Source organism: Phyllostomus hastatus, unplaced genomic scaffold (assembly GCF_019186645.2).
Source record: "Phyllostomus hastatus isolate PE091 unplaced genomic scaffold, TTU_PhHast_1.1 phas_scaffold_760, whole genome shotgun sequence".
NCBI classification, from domain to species: Eukaryota; Metazoa; Chordata; class Mammalia; order Chiroptera; family Phyllostomidae; genus Phyllostomus; species Phyllostomus hastatus.
The window spans coordinates 2,557,204-2,575,247 of record NW_025334040.1 but is presented as its reverse complement, the minus strand read 5'-3'; the positions used below and the strand labels follow the sequence as shown (position 1 = coordinate 2,575,247).

The following is an 18,044-nucleotide window of genomic DNA, read 5'->3' as shown; positions in this document are numbered from 1 at the left end:
CTTCACTGCCCAGAAAGCAGGGCGACCCCCGGGCTGAGTGCCCTGTGGACATCCAGGGCAGTCTCTCCACCTTGGCCTTGGCACCTTTGTGTGCCTCCTCCGTCACTCACATCCTCCTGGATGTGCCCATTCACCGTCCCCACTGGCCTGGGAGCTTCCAGAAGGAATGGGCTGTATCCTACCCACCTTTGGAACCCAACACAGCCCCTGACATGAACATTCGTGAACAAGCAAGTAGGTGACAACCAGAAAAACTGCCCGGGGCCCCAAGGGAACCTCAGATGGGGGAGCCCAGACCCAAACCAAACCCTAGAGCAGAGTACAGCGAAGATACCTGGGGCTGCTCCCAAGCCCCTGAGTCTGTGCTTATCGGGTTCCAACCTCTTGCTCCCCCAGGGAGGGGTTCCCAGAGGCTGGGAGAAGACTGCAGCGGTTCTCAGGTGTGACACAGGAGGAGGATGGCAGTGTCCACCGTGGAGAGCTGCTGAGACCCAGAAGAGCCCAAGGGAAAAGCCCTGGTTGGGCCCCGGCATCCTGCGTGGTTCTGGACAGGAAGCTCGAACTTCCTGCCCCGGAGTCACTCACGCCCGCTCACCTCGTTCCCCTGAGGACAAGGACGGCCCACGGCCCCTTCCTTCGGGACAGAGGCCTTGGCGGCTGGTATTGTCTAAGTCTCTGAAGTTCCGTGTAGGGGGCAGAGCACGAGATTTGGAGTGCTAAACACCTTGCCAGTGTGACCCGGGCAAGCGGCTTCATCTCTCTGAGCCTCGGTTTCCCCCTCTGTTCAATGGGACTTCAGCAAGAGGTGAGGGGCTGAGCGTGAAGGGGCTCAGACATCAACTGACACCCTCCCCACTTCTGGGCAGCTCGTCCCTGCCCTTGCCCGGGACGGCGCCCTCACCAGGTGCAGCTTCCCCCTCCTCCCACCCCTGCCCTTGGCTGAGCAGAGCCCCACGCAACCGGGTGCCCCGGACAGAGACCGTCCCAGCCCCTCCGGCCCCACTGCCCCACAGAAGGACACTCTGAGCGCACGCCAAGAGCAGATTCTTTATTAGTTTCTCTTTTTTTCTTTTAAAAAAAAAAGGATTCCTTCAGTATAAAAAAATAAATATTTTAAATATTACATTGAATAAATAAAAATAATTCTGTCAGTATGAAACATTCCCACAGGGTACATTCATCAAACAGGAATTTGTCCCCAAGGCCACGTCCTTTCCAGTGGAAAGAAAGGAGGGAAGTGCAGAGGGCCTGGCGGGGCGCAGCGCAGAGCCAGAGCCGGCAGTGTGGGCGGCAGAGGCGCCCAGGTACTGGGGTTCGGCGGTGTGGAGGGCGGCGGGGGAGGGGGGCTGGGGGGACCCGAAGGTAAACACATCTGTACCATCTGAAGGGAAACGAACTTCTCACTGGATTCCAGGGTCCAGCCCCACACACTGCTGTGTCTGTTCTGGGGGGGCCATCCAGGCAGAGCTGGATGGCTTCTGTCAGGGAGGAGGTCCCCAAGGAGGGGACAAAAAGGAAGAGGACAACAATAAGGAGGAGAGACATATAAATCAGTGGAGCGATTTTGCTTAAAATTTTTCTTAAATAAATAAGGTCCCCAAGACTCCTCTCTCAGTAAACTGCAGAATGACTGTCCTACACACCGTCCTCGGCCCACAGCCTCTTCCCCCTGCTGGGCCCAGCCAGTGACCCAGGGTGCAGGGTCAGGTGAACACCAGCGTATGAACAGTGAGGGAACAGATAGCTTCCTGCCCTGCAGAGGCAGAGCGTGGGGAGCCGGGGGCACTGCTGGGCCCTGGAGAGGAGATTTTCTTGCTCCCTGAGCCTCGGAGGCTGCCTAGGTTGGCCTGGCGTGTCCGTGGGGGTGATGAGATGAGGGGAGACCCAGCCCGCCCCGAGCCTTCAGAACCACATCCTCCCGAGGAGCAGAGAGATGGGCGCAGGCAGCAGGCTGAGGTCCGGACCCACATGAAGACAGCATCAGAACACATTCGACTGCCGTGGGCTCCTCCGCCACCCCCCTTACATCTTAGGCTTGTGATGGGACAGACAACTCTCAGCTCCATCCCCTGCCCCCACCCCAGGCCTCAGGGCCTGCCTGCTGCCTGCCCACCTGCCCTCTGGGGCGGGTGTGGATAAAGTACTCAGAGAAGACAGACAGAGGTGCAAAGTGAGTGCAAAGTACCATAATTGCATTGGTCAAACGGGAACTGCTCAGGATTTTAGAAGAAGCCAGACGCTGCTCTTAGCAGCTGCCCCAGCTCGAGCCCTCCTCCCCTGTTCCCAGACGAGAGGGCGTTTCTCCACTAGCCTGGCCCCAGCACAAAGGAAAAGATCAGGTTCCCTGCCTGGGAGCCCAGACATGGGTGGGGGAGTCGGGGGAGGAGGGCAGGAGGGACCACAGCTTCCTGGTCCACGTCCCAGGGCCTCCCTGTCCTCTCTGGAGCAGGGGGCTCCTCCCTGCACAGCTCCAGCTTTCTGAGGTCCAGCCAGGCTCTCTCATCCTCTGTGGGTGTTCGGGCCACCAGAGAAGGAAGGAGCTTCCCCGCTGTGTATGAGCACGCTGGGTGCTGGGTCCTGGGTCAGGACTGTTCGGGGCCCTCGACTGCTGGTCTAGAGACAGGCAGCATTGGGGACACGGAAGCAGGACAGGCCACCAGGGCTGCCTTGCCCACTGCCCCTCTCAGCACAACTCCAGGGGGCACCCAGAGAACACAGTGTTGGGGGACCTCCTGAAGCCAAGCCACGTGGTGGCCCTGGGAAAGGCCTCCACCCCCAGCCACTCCACAGAGTGCTCCGGCCTGCCTTGCAGCCAGGACCCGGACATCCTTAAAGCAAGTCACAGCCGGGGTGCAGGGATGGAGCTGGGTCCCCTGCTCTCCCACCCAGGCTGACCAGTTCTCTCAGATTCTGACGCTTCTCTGACCTTCACCCATTAGGCTTATCCTACTTGTAACATCTTCCAGACCAGGCCCTGCTAAGGCTGGCCCTGGCCTTGGCTCCTGAAGAAGGAGCCATCATATTATTGCTATCGGGTAAGGAACGGGGAAAAGGACATTAACTTTGCCATTTAAAGCACCAATAAGTTAATATAAATAGGGCATCATAATAAATAGACAATGGTGCTGGATCAAACACACAGCACTCTTGGGTCTCAGGCTTCCCTGAGACCCTGACCTCAAGTTCCGCTGTCCCCTTGCTCTGGGGACCAGAGATGACCTCTGTCCCCCTCAAGTACCTTTGTGTGACCTCACGGGGCCTCCAAGGGCCTCCGACGTGAGCTGTCACTCTAAACAACCCCGCCCATCCCCTCCCTCACAAACCCGCACCCAGAAGGAAGGCCCTGGGTCCTCTCAGAACCTCCTCACTCGACTTTGCCGCCTGCCCACCCCCACATGTGCCACCTCCAGGCCCAGCCACCGGACCCTGGCCATCCTGGACTGCGGGAAAGACTGCAGGGAAGAGGAAGGGGGGCCCATCAAGCCTTTCGGGGCCTCCCTTCCTTCCAGTGCCTTCCTTCCCAGGCCTAAAGGTGGCTTCTCTGTCTCCCCAGGAGCCTGAATGCCCGTAACCTCCTTCTGGAACCTTCTGCCTAACGGTTGTTCGGCCTGAGCTCTCCAATGATGCTCAAGGAAAGGCAGCATGTCAAATCAGAGTCCCCTTCTCTAACCTCCACTCACCACACTTACAGGGGCCAAGGAATCTTCCCGGATCCCCGCCCCTCTGCCGGCCCCAACCCAGCCTCCCGACATCTACCTAAGGGGCAGCGAAGGCACAGATGGTGGTCACTCTGCTAAGGCCGGGCAATTCCCCTGACCCTGCTCTCCTGCCCTGTGGTCAGGGTCACCTTAGATGACATGTTCGGTTTAGCCACGAAGTCCCTGGCTGAGGGGACAAGCGGGAGCAGAAGTCCAGCCCACATTCCCCTCACCAGGGTCAGCCTCCAGGGCCTGGCTGCGGTCTCCCAGAAGAAGGGGAGCCTTCTTCTAGCTGGCGCTGTCTATAGGCCCTGCCTATGGGAGTTTTGATTCTGCTCGGTTTCATCACAGTCCTCTCTGGAGGGGACTGGACTGGCCAGGAGCCCCTTGGGGTCTGCCAGCAGCCTGCACTTGGGGTTGGTGATGCTTCGGGCCCTGGCCACAGTCCGAGAGCCACCTGAGTCCGAGATCTGGGTCGCTGCACGATTCGAGGCCTGCCGCCTAGAAGGCCTGGGCCAGCACCGCGATGACCTGCTTATACTTCCCCAGGAGCTGACAGCCCAGCTTCTTCTTCTGGAAGACATCCTTGCCCGAGGTGTCGGGGCCGTAGGCCACCTCCACGTGCGCCACGTGGTACTTGCTGCACAGGCGGCAGAGCACGTTGCTGAGGAGGCCCCGCATGATGTCCGAGGTGGCGTTCAGCTTGCTGTGGAGGCTGGCGGCGCTGGGATTGAGGGTCTTCTGATCCCGCGTGATGTTGCCCAGGGAGGCACCGAGGTAGGCGACGATGCGGTACAGCTCCACCAGCCGGGCCTTCTCCGTGCCGTTGGCGTGGAAGGGCGGGAAGTCCGTCACGTTGGGGCCACACAGCTTGTCCAGGTTGTTGGGGAACGGCTCCCCCTGGGCCGTGTACTGTGGGACAGAGGAGAGGTGACCAGGGTGTCAGGGACAGGTGTTCCGGCCCTGTCACCAACCCTCTGGGTGAGACCTCCAGTCTCAGCTCCCCGCCGGTAGCACAGGGACACAACTACTTGTCCTGTCGGCATCTCAGGATTGCCCCGAGAGCCAGGAGTGATCACAGGTGTGGCTATCATCATCGCCGCTGCCGCCACCGGGACCACGTAGGGACAGAAAGGAAAAGGCCACGTCTCACCTAGAACAGGCCCACCACGCACCTGCCCTCTCACCCCCAGACGCCCTCAGCCACTGTCTCTCCCCGCCTGCCTCCCCACCTGCTTCTCTGCTGTCTGCCCTCAGCCTCTGGCTCCATGTGGTGGAGAACTCCCATCTCCCCCCAGCTCTGCCCGACCTAACTGGGCACCCCGGGAAAGTGACTTCCAGTCCCGGAGCCTGGGCTGGGGCTGGGGCGGAAGCTGTGAGAGTCCAGTGTGGTTGAACCCAGTCCCTTCCCTGTTCTCACCTTCCAGGAACAGAAGAGCCCCTTCCCTGACCAGTCCTGCCAGCCCAGGTCTCTGCGGCAACTCCCCCCTCCACCGTCCCTCCTTCCCAGGCACCTGGGGGGTGACTTACATAGAGAATGAAGAGCGCGTTGGCACTGCTGTTGAGCTGCGTCAGCTGGTTCCTGATCTGGCTCATGACGTTGCTGTGACACGGGTGGCGTGTGACACAGGTGGCATTGATGGGGGTGATGGGAAGCGGGGTCCCCGCCCCGTGTTTCCAGTGCAGAACCAGCAGCAGGGGCACGACTCCTGGGAATGGGCAGGAGGGAGTTAGGAGCAGGGGAGCGGGCGTGGGGGGGGGTAGCCAAGGAGGCTCCTGGCGGAGGATGGTCCTCATCCCCCCACCGGGACACCGATGTCCCCTCTCAGCCTCCAGCTCTGCCTTCTTCCAACCCGGCCATCCCTAGTCGGCCCCTGGTTTGCCATTGTGTCTGCTTCTCTCTGTCTCCCCGTCTCCAGCCCCCTGACTCGCTGCGTCCACTCTCTCCGCCTTCTCAGCTCTCCCTGCTTTTTCTGACAGAAGGGGCCAAGGGGAAGGAGGGAGTTGTCCTCACCAGTTAGAAGCTGGGTCCAGAAGGACACCAACTCTCCAGCCCTTTTCCTCAGGAGTGCAAGAGACCCGGAAGCCTCCTGGCCCTCTGGCAGAGGCGCAGTGCCCAGCCCCAGGAGGGTCTGAGAAAGGGGAAGGCCCCCATCCTCTCCTCACCTGCCCGGGATGGTCTGGATTCCTGAGCATCATTTCACAGTTCCTCAGCTGACCCGCTATCCCTCCCAAACCTGTCACGTGATTCTGGCTCCCTGGGCCATTTGTTCTCTAGTTCTGCGCCCCCCCCCCATCTCCTCTATCTCTACCCTTCTCCAAACGCGGTGGGTCACGCCCCTACTAGGACCCTCAACTCCCTCCAGTTCTGTGGCTCTGCCCCCTCGCCCATCTGCAAATCATCATTCAAAACTTTCTGCCCCCCAGCTCTGCCCAGCTCCTCATCTCCCTGCCCTCCCCATCTTGTCTGCTACTCCTTGTCCCAGACCCTGGGTCAGGACAAGGAGAATCCAAGGGTCCCACAGGCCCTCAGAGCCTTGGGGAGGAAGAGGAAATGGTACAACCAGAAAAGGGAAAAGGTCGCAGGCAGACAGGTGGGCGGAGGAGGAAAGAAAGTGAAAGGTGACAGGAGAGCTGGGAGCTGTTGGGGCCTGTCCCGGATCGCCCCTCCCCCAGTGTGCCCACTTTCCCCCTTCACTCTTAGATCCCCTCCGAGGGGTCTTTCCAGGAGGCTCAGCAGCAGGGGCTGGGGCCAGCAGACCGGTGAGGCTGGGAAACCCTTGAGGCTGGGGAGAGGGGTGGAGCAGGAGCTTCCTGCTCCGATCCCCCTGCTGGGACAGCGGCATCCTCAAGTTCACTTTCCTGGTGTCCCTGCTCCTCCCAGCATCCCCAGGCAATGCTGAGTTCCTGGGATGGCTGGGGGGACCGCACGCCCCCCCCCCGGCCCCCCCCCCAATGCCCCCAGCTCACCTAGCACAGACCGCAGCTTTTCAGGTACTAGCAGACGGAGGCAGCACCTGCTCGCGTCCTAGCCAGAGTTTGCAAGCTGCTCGGGAGGCCGGCGCCCCTCCCAGGGAGCAGCGGGGACGCAGTTGGAAAAGAGAAAGCGGAAAGACAAGAAAGAAAGAAAAGAGGGAGGGTGAATCCCAGAGACAGCAGATCGGGAGGTGCAGCACCAGCGAGTGGCAGGATTGAGGAGGAGGAGGAGTTGGAGGTGGAGGAAGGCTGTGGCGCCCCCTCCCTGGCCCGCCAACCTGCTGGCCCTAGGGCGGGCGGGTGAGCTAGGCGCACGGCGCTGGAACCATGTGCCTGCGCTCGCCCCCGGCCGTCACCCAGCGCCTCCAGCGGCTGGGCCGGCTGCACGGGCGCCCCAAGCGTCCGTGAGTCTGCGGCGGGTAGGTGTCCGGTTCGCGATCGCCCAGTGCCCCGGGTTGCCGCTGCACTGGCAGCGAGGCGCGGAAGCCAGCTCGGGGCGTGTGGATTTACCTGCTGCCAAGACCTTCATTATGGGCTGGACTCCCGAGGGCCTTGGAGGAGACCTTAGACTCCGGCAGTTTTCAGAGGTTCATGCTCAAATGGGGAATTTGCCTGATTTATATACTGCAGCCTGTGTTGTAAGACAGAGAAACGGCTATATTTAGCAGGGATCCCCAGCAGGAAGTTGTTTGAGGTGCATCATAGGAAATTATGAATGGAAGAAAGTGAGAGTGAAGGGGGGAGGAGTGAGGGAGGGGGGAGGGAGAGCAGACTTTTTCCCTCTTCTAAGAATTTGATTGATAAAATTATAATGAACTCTTCGACAAAACACCCTGTGGTTTTCCTGAGTGGCTTGCCCTGAAGATGAGGAGGGGGAGGAGGGTCCCCAGGCCGAGTCATCAGGGTCCCCGGGTAGTGGGCGCCCCAGACAGCCCTGACTCACCTGGGTTTGGGGAGGCTGGCTTGAGACTAACCAAGCTGATGGAGGCTGGCACCTGTGGCCCCTTGATTGGGGGTTTTGGGGGACAGTGGGCAGGAGGCAGGCTGGGACTTGGCTGACAAGGAGGTTCCAGGAATTGGGACTGGGACCCAGCCTGGACTTTAGACAGTAATAAAGCAGAACTGAACTCGGGCCCTGGGAGCCACCTCATAGGTAGCCTCCTTCAACCTGCCCATTGCCACTGGGCAAAGTAGGGCTCCCAAGGGAACAGGGTCCAGGGTCCCCGAGGGTCCCCCAGGGTCCCCCAGGGTCCCTCAAGGTCCCTCAGGGCCAGGTACCCTGACTGCCAGCAGCAGCCTGCACTGCTGACCGCAGGTACCCGGGAGGCTGAGCAGATGCAGGGTGGGGGTTGCTGCGCCTGGGTTATTTGGGGACGGCCTGGGGAGGAGCTTCTGGGAAGGTGTTTTGTGTCTGGAGTTTACCTAAACTCCTTGCAACCCCACCTCCCCCTTCGGGGGAGAGCCGTCCAGCATCCCCACTCTGGAAGGACACCTGAAGCAGAGACCTCGAGGGGCCAGTAGCAGATGGGACCTGGGTGTCCTCCTCAGGACCCCGAGGGACAGCTGCGGGAACAGGAATAGTTTGCCCCTCCCAGACCTGCCTTCGAAGCCCCCTGGGAGCCTCCAAGAATGATGGCGGCCCCCAAACGGTGCTTCCAGAGTCTCCGAGGCTGGGTCACAAGTGCCATGTGGAGTGAGGAGAGAGGAAAGAATGGGGGGACCAGGGCAAAATGGGCCCAGGGACTCCTCCTCTGTAAGAGACATTTAAAAAAAACGAGGTGCAGGAGTGCTGGGCAGAGAACAGACACCTGGAGCCACACTGTCCCACAGATTGCGAGGGGCACCCCCATCCCAGCAGACACCTCATTTCTCTGGGGACCCCACTGCAGCCCTCCCCCCCCCCAACCCTGACTGGAACACGGGGCATGAGAGCTGGCCTCCAAGGCCAGGGAACCCCGCAGCCTTCCCCTGGCCCCGAATGTCCTCTTCCCACCCGCTCCCATCCCCCACACATCGCCCCCCACTCCTGAGTTTTGCCACCCATCCCAGACCTGCCCAGCCGGGCACTCCTCCCTCGTCATGCCAGGACGGGCCCCGGTGCCCACCACTGTCCCCCCCAACACACACACACACACACCCTGCCCCTTCCAGGCTCGCCTGCACCGTGTTTGGGGACCTGGGTGTGGGGTGGCAAAACTGCCGATCCCACCTGGCACTTCCCAGCAGGGGGGAGGCTGGGAGGGCCCAAGCCAGCTCTCCTCCCTCCTCCCTGCCTCCCATACCTGCATCTCCCTTGGGGAGGCCTTGGGAGGCCCGGTCTGGCACTCGGCCTCCCCGTACACCTGCTGCGTGGCCGGCACACACCCCCAGGATGCCCACCGCCCCATCCTGGCTCAGGATATCCCAGCTCACCTCCCTCTCTCTCCTCACCGCCCCCCACCCCCAGCCCCTCTTGCATAAAAGCCCAAACACTTGAATCAGCCTCCGGCCCCATCCCCGCATCTCTCAGAGCCCTGTCACCTGCCTCAGCCTGGCTCTTTCGACATGGACCCCAAGTCCAGTTGACTGCGGTCCCACTTGCCCCATCCAGGGATCCTTTTGCTTCCCTGCCCAAGTCTCTCACTAGGTGTCCTCGTTCTCCTGGGGCCGCCTGCCCCCCTGAGCGGCCAGTGTCCCCTGGCCCGGCCTCGGCCTCCCTCCTGCATCCTTCCACGTGGATTTCTAGGGCCTTACACTGCCCTCTGCCTCCCGCCCCCTGCATCAGCCCTATGATCACCCCCAATCGCTGTAAAACTTCAGCCCCGCCCCACAGGAGACAGAAAGTGGGGGCAGAGTTTAGGGGACACTAAACTCCTGTCTGACTGGCCCCCTCCCGTGCCTCGGTTTCCCCTCTCATGGTACCTGACTTGGTCCGTGCTCCCCAAGTGCTGTAGGCCCCTCGGCACCCTGGGCCCAGCCTCCCTCTCCTGTCCATGTCCTGGCAGCACCTGGGCCTCTGGGGGCAAAGCTGGGCAGGGTCTCGGAGACGCCAGGCCCTGAGCCGCCTGCAACGTGGCGCCGGTCCCCGGGAATCGGCAGCCCAGGCCGAGCTCCAGGCCAGCTTTGGTCTCCTGGAGTTTGTTTTCTTCCCTCCCTCCCTACACTGCTGTGTGTGTGTGTGTGTGTGTTTTCCCCAGCTTCCTCACAGAAGGCATCCTCCCCTCTTGGCGGCCCGCTCCCAGGGTTGTGACCCCAGGCCCCACCCTGGAGTGGCAGCCCCAGCCCGGCCCCTTCCAGCTGTGACCTCATCCCCAGCCTGTCCTGCTCCTGCACATGGGGCCTGCTGGGGATTTGACAGGCTCAGGGTGAAGGCGACAGTTGGGGCCCACATGGGGCCCCCTCAGACTTGGGCAGGGGGCTGCCGAACCGGGGCGGGCCACCCACTTGCTCACCTCTCCTCTCCTCTCCGGAAAGACTGCCCATGCGCCAGCCCGGGGCCTTCTCAGGGCCCCGCAAGCTCTTTCTCTGCCACACTTGGTGCATGCCCCAACCCAGCCCCTGCTCTTCTGCTGGTTCTCCCCCCCCAAGCCTCTCCTAGAACAGCACAGATATTTTATCTTTCGGGTGCGGAAGCTGAGACTCAGAGAGGTGCAGCCCTGGCCCGGGGCCGCAGAGAGAGTTCATTAACAGTGGAGCGGGATCTGGAACCCAGGCCTCCGGCTGCCAGGCCGCAGCGGGGCCTGCAGCAAGCACCTCACGCTACGAGGGGCACTGAGGCCCCTTCTTCCAGGCTGCCTCCCGGGGCCCAGAGGGGCTGCGTCTGGCTGGCGCTGCCCACTGTCCTTTGGAGGGGGGGCATCTCTCACTCTCCAGTCTTTGCAGACCTGGATGCAGGCTGGTGCTCATTTGTATCCTGGACAGCACCTGCCTCAGGGTCACCCCAGAGCAGAGGCTAAGTATTTTTTTAATTGATTTTAGAGAGAGAAAGGAAGGGAGGGGGCAGGAGAGAGAGAGAGAGATTGATTTGTTACCCCCCCTATTTGTGCGTTCATGGACTGGGGGTCAAACCCACACCCTTGGTGTGTCGGGGTGACACGTTAGCCCACTGAGCAGCCTGGCCAGGACAGGCTAAGTATTTCTGAAAAGCACCTTCTCATTTCCAAAAGCTGTCTGTGCCAAATCTGCATGGAGAGACAGTGCGGAGTCTGGTGGCTCGAAGCTTGGACTTCGGCCTATGTCAGAGCCGTGCTGGAGTTTGGCTCTGCCCCGTGATGAGGTGGGTGACTCTGAGGAAGTGATCACCTCCTGGTCTCAGTTTCTTCATCTGTAAAATGGGAACTACGGCACCGCCAACGTGGATTTGCTGTGGGGGCCCAGAGCGCCGTGCAGGTCTGGGCACCCAGAGAGCCCTCTACAAACCAGCATTGACCCTCACCACCTCCCTGTGAAAGAGGGGTTCTTGTCCCCATTTAACAGATGAGAAAACTTGAGTTCACTCCAGGGCTGAGAGGAGAAAGCTGGGCAGGGGAGGAGCCCTTTCTGATGGATAATACAGGCATGGAACCCTTCCAGCCTCCAGCCTCAGAGGGGCCTCAGGAAAAGAAGATGGGTTGTATGTGGGGCTGGCCAGACAGTGGGCTTGCTCTCCCCCCATGTCCCCTCCTGGGCCCTGGGCACCCCCCACCACCACAGGCCTAAGCTGAGGACAGTTGGCTGACCCAACCTCGCCGCCCCCAGGAGCTGATTCACCCCCAGGCCCCATCTGAGAAGGAAGGAGACACAGCTCAGCTCAGAGGGGCTTGAATCACCAGCCGCCCCCTGTGGAGCCCCAGGAGGTGTGGGGGCGGGGGCCAGCCCCTGTGTTTCTGTCTGTCTATTTCCCAAACCCCAGGGCACTCCGGGGAGAGGGCAGTGTGACAGTGGCAGAAAGGTGGCAGGGAGGTATCCTGACAGCCGTGCATCCTGTGTGGGCAGCCAGCAGCAGTTAGTCACCAGGTAAGCTGCCCTCCGGGCACTGGGGAATTCCGAAAGACCAGTGACCCAGAAACCGAGCGCTCTGGGCAAGCCCCACTGCCCAGGCTGCCCCCCTCCTTTCTTCACCCCCCCACCCCCGCCGCACCCTGTGCCCAGCTACGGTCTCAATTCTCTGAAAACCCAACCAGCAGCTGCTTTCAAGCAGCGGTTCGAGGCCAGCTCCCACCTTGATGTTCTCACCTGGGAAACGAGCAGAGAGGAGTCAGATGGCCCCAGGAGAGGAAGTTGAGGGCCCAAGGGTGTGGCCCAGGGCCAGGGCCAGGGAGGGGCAGCCAGAGGGGAAGGGAGAAGCTCAGGAATTCCTGGCACAGCCCTGGAAGTTGGGTGTCTTGTCCAAAAGGGTGAAAGCACCTCATTATTCAGCACTTGAGAAACGAGGGTGTAGCTGCACCCGCGGACCCCACACCTCCACCCTGTAGCAGCAAGGAACCAGCCACGCACTCTCGTGGGCGTTCCTGTGGCCCCTGGCTCGGCTTTTCAAGTCAATTTTGGGGCTAGGCTGGTGACGGCACCTGTGGGGAAGGGCGTGGCTTAGTGCCCGGTGAGCCTGGGTTCGAATGCTTGCCTGCACTACTTACCATCGGTGTGACCTGGGGCAACTGACCTCCTCTCTCTGAGCCTCAGTTTCCCCTCTGAAAGTGGGGGTTGCTGTAGTGCCAGCCTCGAGAGGCTGCTGTGTGTTCGTTAAAAAGGAAAGGCAGATGAAGTGCCAAACAGGTGATGACCACTCTCACCAGGGCTCGGGGCAGCCACGGGAAGGGATTGTGTTGGGCCTGGGGCCAGGGGCCAGTGCAGCAACTGTGGTCTGAGAGTTTGGCCAGGGAGGGCTCCTGGGTCCTCCCAGGACACGGAGCACGGTGCAGGTCCCGGGGGGACAGGCGGCAGCTCAGAGCCTCGGCGAGGAGATAAGCGGTATTTCCCCCCCACACACCTCCACCCCGGGGCCCTGGGGAGCCCAGCTGCCTGTGGGGCTCTTCAGGCCCAGGCTCCGGGCCCATCGCCTGCCCCCTTTCACCCTCACTCCATCAAATCTCTGGCAGGGACCAGTTACACCCCCTGGGGCCAAGGAAGTTACAGAAGCTGCCCTGGTTTCCCGCCAACTGCCCCCAGCGTTACCCTGACATTTCCCCACTGGTTCTGCATTAGGAATGAACTCCCTGGAGGTGAATCAGAGAGGCTGCATTTTTTCTTCACTTCTGATAGGAGATGGAGCGGAAGCAGTAGCCCACGGCACTCCCGTCGCCGGCAGGGCTGGAGGCTAGGCTCCAAGGGCCACGCTGCCCGTCGCGTGCTCTGCCCTCAGCGTCCCCACCTGGAGAACGCGCCGCCCTCCTCCCGGTCGCCCATCAGCACTCGGGGCGGCAGCGGCTGCGCCTCTGCCAGCACCCCCACCTCCTCCGGGCCCTCCCTGAGGCTCACACTGGCCCGAGACTGCTGCGGGCTCATGGAGAGCGTGACATTTTCCCACTGCGGGTCTCTCTGCCTCTTAAGGGGTCGTAAGTTCGACTCCGAGGGCTGCTGCCAGTGATTCCGGAAAGGAAGTGGACTAGCAAAGTCACCGGCATCGCCTGGAGCCAGGGCAAGCTCTGCCCCACAAGTTTTTCTTCCCGTCGTTTGCATGTGTCATCTCGGGCATCACCGTCCTCTGGCTGCAAGGTGCAATGTGTCCCTAACTGCGTGGTGGTCAGAACGTGTGTGAGCTGCCGGTATTGATGATGAAAGCCAGGCCCTGAGGGGCCGGGGAGTGCCTTGCCTAAGGCCACTCAGCGGTCGTCAGCTCGGGGCCCCTGACGGTCCCTCAGCTGCCATGCCCTGCAGTTCAGGATTGGGCAGGAAGCTCTGCGGGCAGGGTGGGGCAGGCAGGTGCTCACAGCGGGGTGGTGGAGGCCGGGCACCGCCTTGTGCAGGGACAAAGGCCCTCCCAGGGCCCAGCCTCTCACTACCCACTCCCTTTTGTAGCCTCAGACCGCCCCCCCCCCGCCACCCCGGCTCCCGTCCCCGCCCTGCCCCAGCCGGGTGAGGCCCAGGGTAGGCACAGGTCTCTCCTCATTCTGCCACGCACGGGAGCCCCTCAGTCTCCCGGAGGCCGGGGAAGACGGAGGCCCGGAGACCCAGCCTGCGTCTGGGAACCCCCAACAGGCTCACCATGGGCCTGTCTGTGTGGGCCTAGTGGGCATTCTCGTGTGTGTGTGTGTGTGTGTGTGTGTGTGTGTGGTCAGGGCCTCTGTGTGTCTGCACGTCTGTGTTCGGCTGTGTCTGGCCCTGTGCATGTGCACACGGGCACGCGCGCGCGCGTGTGTGTGTGTGTGTGTGCTGTTCTGCTTGCCTGTGTGTGGCTGGGGGAAAGCCGCAGTGTGCATGCCTCTGGCTGACTTTGCGAGCCCTTCGGGTGACCGTGTGGCCGTGTGGGTGAATCCAGCATGAGTGCATCTGACCCCGTGTCTGCATGAGTCTGTGCGTGATGGGCGTCTCTGGGCACAAGTGGGGAAGTGTGACACTGTGCGTGCGTGTGCACGTGTGCCTGTGTGTGTCTCCGATGATCCCTGCTCCTTTACCCTCCAGCCCCCGCTCCTGGGAACTGGGTGGCAGCCTCACGTCACAGGGGCCACCAGCAGCTGGTTTCCTCCCCGCCCCGCCCCGCCCCAGGGCTCCCCCCCCCCCCCCCCGCACCCTGGCCACCCTGACTCTTGGCTCAGGGACAAAGCTGATGTCAGAGCTGAGCTGACAGCTTCCTTCTCCCACTGAATTTTCCAAAAGAGAGAGACCACAGCTCGGCTCCTATTAAATAATCTCGGGGCAGGGGGTGGAGAGGATATTTCACTCAATGATTTCCTGAACTCAGAGGCAATAAACAGAACAGGAAGCAGCCCCACGGACCCACTCAGCCTGAAACTGGCCAGCACCGAGGTGGGGCCCGGCCTCCCACCCCCCACCTTTCGCCTCGAGACAAGCTCACTGGGGCCACCCCCACTCTACCCCAGAGATGACGCTGGGGAGGTAGCCAGGCCCTCTCCCCAGGCTGCCCCTCAGTGCCTGTGGGGACGGAGGACAGGTCCTGAGGGAGGTGGGTGGGAGGTTGTGAGAGGGAAAGAGTAGACTGGTCCCGTGCCGGCAGGTGGGGAAGGTGGAGGGGAGAGGTCTAGCTGGGGTTGGACCATCCTCTTCCTCTTCCCTGGGAAGAGAAGGATGAACCCCCTGAAGTCAGGGGAGGGGTGTGGGGGATGGGACCAGGTAGGACAGCAGTTCATGGGGAGCTGGGAGGAGAGGGCTAGGCCTCCCCCTGAACCCTCTGGGAAAGCTGGGTGTGATTCCTACCTCCACCAGCCCTGCACCCTTGGGCGCTTCAGCCTGCTCCCTTCCCGTTCTGGGGCATGTGGCCGGCATGTTGCCAACCCCAAAGGCCTCCGTGAGCCTCTCTCAAACCCACGTCCCCCAGAGCAAACCACTACCAGGTGCTTGCGGGACCCCCTGTTATCTCCAGTGCTGACTGCCTTCTCCAAGGGGGCATTCTACTGCAGGTCTCACAGACGTGGAAACTGAGGCTGGAGGCTGGAATACTGTGTTCTCGGTCTCACAGGGTGTGATGGAGTCGGCTCCCCACCCACGCCTCCTCAGCCTCCTCAAATCAGGAGCCAGGAGGCCGAGTGTGGTCTGGGCAGCCTGGCGGGACTCACTGGCAGCAGGGGGCACGGGGGTCCTGAGGGTGACTTGTGCCAGGGGAGCCCCTCCTTCCGTCTGGGCTGGGCTCTCAGCTGCTTATCAGCCGCAGGACTCCATGACACAATCCTGTCTGATCTCCTGCCCAGCCGGCCTCCTCCGCCCTGCCCCACCCTGGACCCCATTTCCGAGTCCTCCCTTTCTGGGTGGGACCAGCCTGCCCTGGGGTCACGGTGGGCTGTCTGGAGGGCCAGCAGCCCATGCAGGCCCCCCAGCGGTCATGCCTCACCCACGTGCACTCTGGCCAGTGAGCTGGCAGCAGGGGGCTCTCACAGAAGCAGGACAGTGGCCTGATGTCCCCACCCTGGGGCTCCCCTCCCAGAGCCCACCTCCCTACTGAAGGGAGGTCAGCCTGGGGGAACTTAGAGTCCATCCCAGCCTCTGCTGGCCTCAGTGCCCCCACTAATAAAGGGAAAAGGCTGGACAGATGAGTCTGAGGAAGGGAAACAGGGGTGCCGGGGGGCTCTGCCATCAGGTAGACCTCGAGTCTAGTCCTAGCCCTGCCATTTATAGGCTGTGTGCCTCAGATAGGTGACCTCATCGCTCAGGCCTCAGTTCCAACTGCCACGAAGTGGGACACAATGTTATCAACCTTCGAGGTCAGCAACGCCCTTCCGAGAGCCCTGGTAGGCACCGAAGATGTGCCTGAGTTACTCATGTCATCTTTGCTAGTAAAACTTCACAGGTCGGACCCAGAGAGGGGAAGTCACTTTTCCAAGGAAACACAGCAAATCAGCAGAGCCTCCCAAACAGCACGTGGACTGCTTGCCTCACCTGTGCCCTTAGACAGGGACCCTGGGTTTCGGCTCTGAGTGGCTGTGAGAATTCCAGAAAGGGGCTACTCCCCATCTGTCAACAGGGCCTAGAGAAGGCCATCAGTCTTGAAAGAGCTAGAAAGGCTCTTCAAGGAGTGGACTATGGGGTGAGTTGTGGGGATAGAGAAAACCTTGCCAGCCCAGTGGGAGTGAGGGCCAGGGCCAGGGCCAGGGCTTGCTGCCCAGCGAGCTGAGCCGCTTAGCTCAGCTCCAAGCTGCGGACTGCAGCGCCCCCCACTGCCTAGCAGGCAGCAGGTGTCAAGGCCAGGACACCACCAGCTCCAGGCCGGCCTGGTTTGGTCAGGGCCTCTTCCAGAACCCTGCAGGGCAGGATTTGGGTACTGAGGAAGCGGATGGGGTGTCTGAGGTTCAGAATGGAGGGTGGACAGGGACCATAGGCCAAGCCTGGGTAAGGAGACACAATTCCACAGGTCGTGGAGGGGTCTCCACACTGCCCGGCAGGCACCTCCTGGCGGGAAGAAGTGGGGAGGGGAAACAGTAAAGACTGGCCACTAGGGGGCGCCAGGACCCTGCGCACTGGGCCTGGGTTGGGGGCGGCGCCTTGGGCCAGCTGGAGCTCTGGGAAGAGGAAGAGGGGGAGGAGGGACACCACTGCCATTTCCCACCCACCTCAGGGCCCAGGACCACCTAGTCCCAACTTAGGACAGGCCCTGGGGACGGTGTCCCCGCCCTCCCGGAAACCTAGCCCCCGTCCTCAGGGACGGTGGATAAGATTGGGTTCAAGCCCCTTGTGGGATTATTTGTGCCCCCCCTCAGGTTCCAAGCCCTGTGCAGACTTCGTTTCTGTTTTCCCCTCAACCTCACCATGGCCCCTGAGCTGGTGCTTCCACAACCGGGCCCATCTTACAGAATAAGCAAAGCACAGAGTGGTCCAGTCCTGGGCTGTCCCAAGGTCAAAAGCAAAGGGGCCATGACCTTGACTGACCCACACACCCCACGCCCCACACCCCAGAGCCTTGCATAAGGAACTTCACTTTCGCCAAAGCCATCATCACCCTTCTCCCCAAAGCACAGCAGACAGATGCCACACGGTGACCCACCAAGTCTCCCCTGGAGGGACAGGGACCCTCTGCCCACCTCATCTTCATCTGCAGGAAAAGGACCTTGAAGGTCCCTCGGGAATCCGGGAATTGAGAGCCCTAGAGGGATGACTTCTCTGGGTCACAAAAAGCCAGGATTCAGTCCTCCCCATTTCAGGTTCTCTCCTCTGCCCTTTAACCTCGAGATGATCTTTAACCCCTCACGTGTCCACCTGACGCTTTCACATCTGGTCTTTCCTCTTTACCTCAACATCCACCGCGCCCGTCACACAGATGGGAGGACTGAGGCCTGGAGGGCGTGTGGGCCACCAGGTGCCTCCCAGGCACGAGAGGGAGGAGGTCTTGTTTGCCCTGCTGAGGATAAACTGGGGGGCTGGCATCCACCCACCCCCATCTCTGCCCCATCAGGGAAGCCTACCGTGGTCTGCGCCCGCACAGGACCCTCCGGCGTCTTGCGGGGTGAGCGCCAGGTCTTCAGTGGGACACTGTCGTCTTCGGGGCCAGGGCCCCTCCGCTTCCCTCTCCTGCTGAATCCTCTCTGGAGCCGGCTCCTGCCCCTGCCCCCCACTTGACTTCCGTCAAGGGCCGGGTGGCTCTAAGGCTCCCCCCACTTCTACCCCACCCCCCAGATGAAGAGACAGGGCCCACAGGGGCAGAGAACCCCAGATTCCTGGCCAAACTGCACCTGACACAGGTAAGACAGGATCTTCAGGGTAGGTGAGGGGAAAAGTGGGGCCGGAGGTGGGGAGGGGGCGTCCCTGTGC

General features: G+C 61.6%; 1 protein-coding gene across 2 annotated transcripts; it reads right to left on the bottom strand.

Annotated features, from left to right (window-relative positions):
• Window positions 1–1,338: 1,338 nt before the first annotated feature.
• On the bottom strand, window positions 1,339–17,881 carry LIF (LIF interleukin 6 family cytokine). Of its 2 annotated transcripts, none has more exons than XM_045826842.1 (4): window positions 17,699–17,881; window positions 7,185–7,305; window positions 5,229–5,407; window positions 1,339–4,610 (listed from the first exon to the last, which is right to left on the bottom strand). In XM_045826842.1, exons 2-4 carry the CDS (start codon window positions 7,201–7,203, stop codon window positions 4,200–4,202), a joined length of 609 nt encoding a protein of 202 aa, XP_045682798.1. In that variant the 5' UTR covers window positions 7,204–7,305; window positions 17,699–17,881; the 3' UTR covers window positions 1,339–4,199. The 2 variants fall into 2 exon arrangements, with proteins under 2 accessions (XP_045682798.1, XP_045682799.1); XM_045826843.1 differs by lacking the exon at window positions 17,699–17,881 and adding an exon at window positions 9,576–9,680.
• Between the last annotated feature and the right edge of the window lie 163 nt (window positions 17,882–18,044).

Bases quoted from the DNA above. Each gene is read 5' to 3' on its own strand.
- LIF (XM_045826842.1), bottom strand. The intron at 4,611-5,228 runs GTAAGTCACCCC...TCTGTCCCACAG, and splicing joins ACGCGCTCTTCATTCTCTAT to TACACGGCCCAGGGGGAGCC.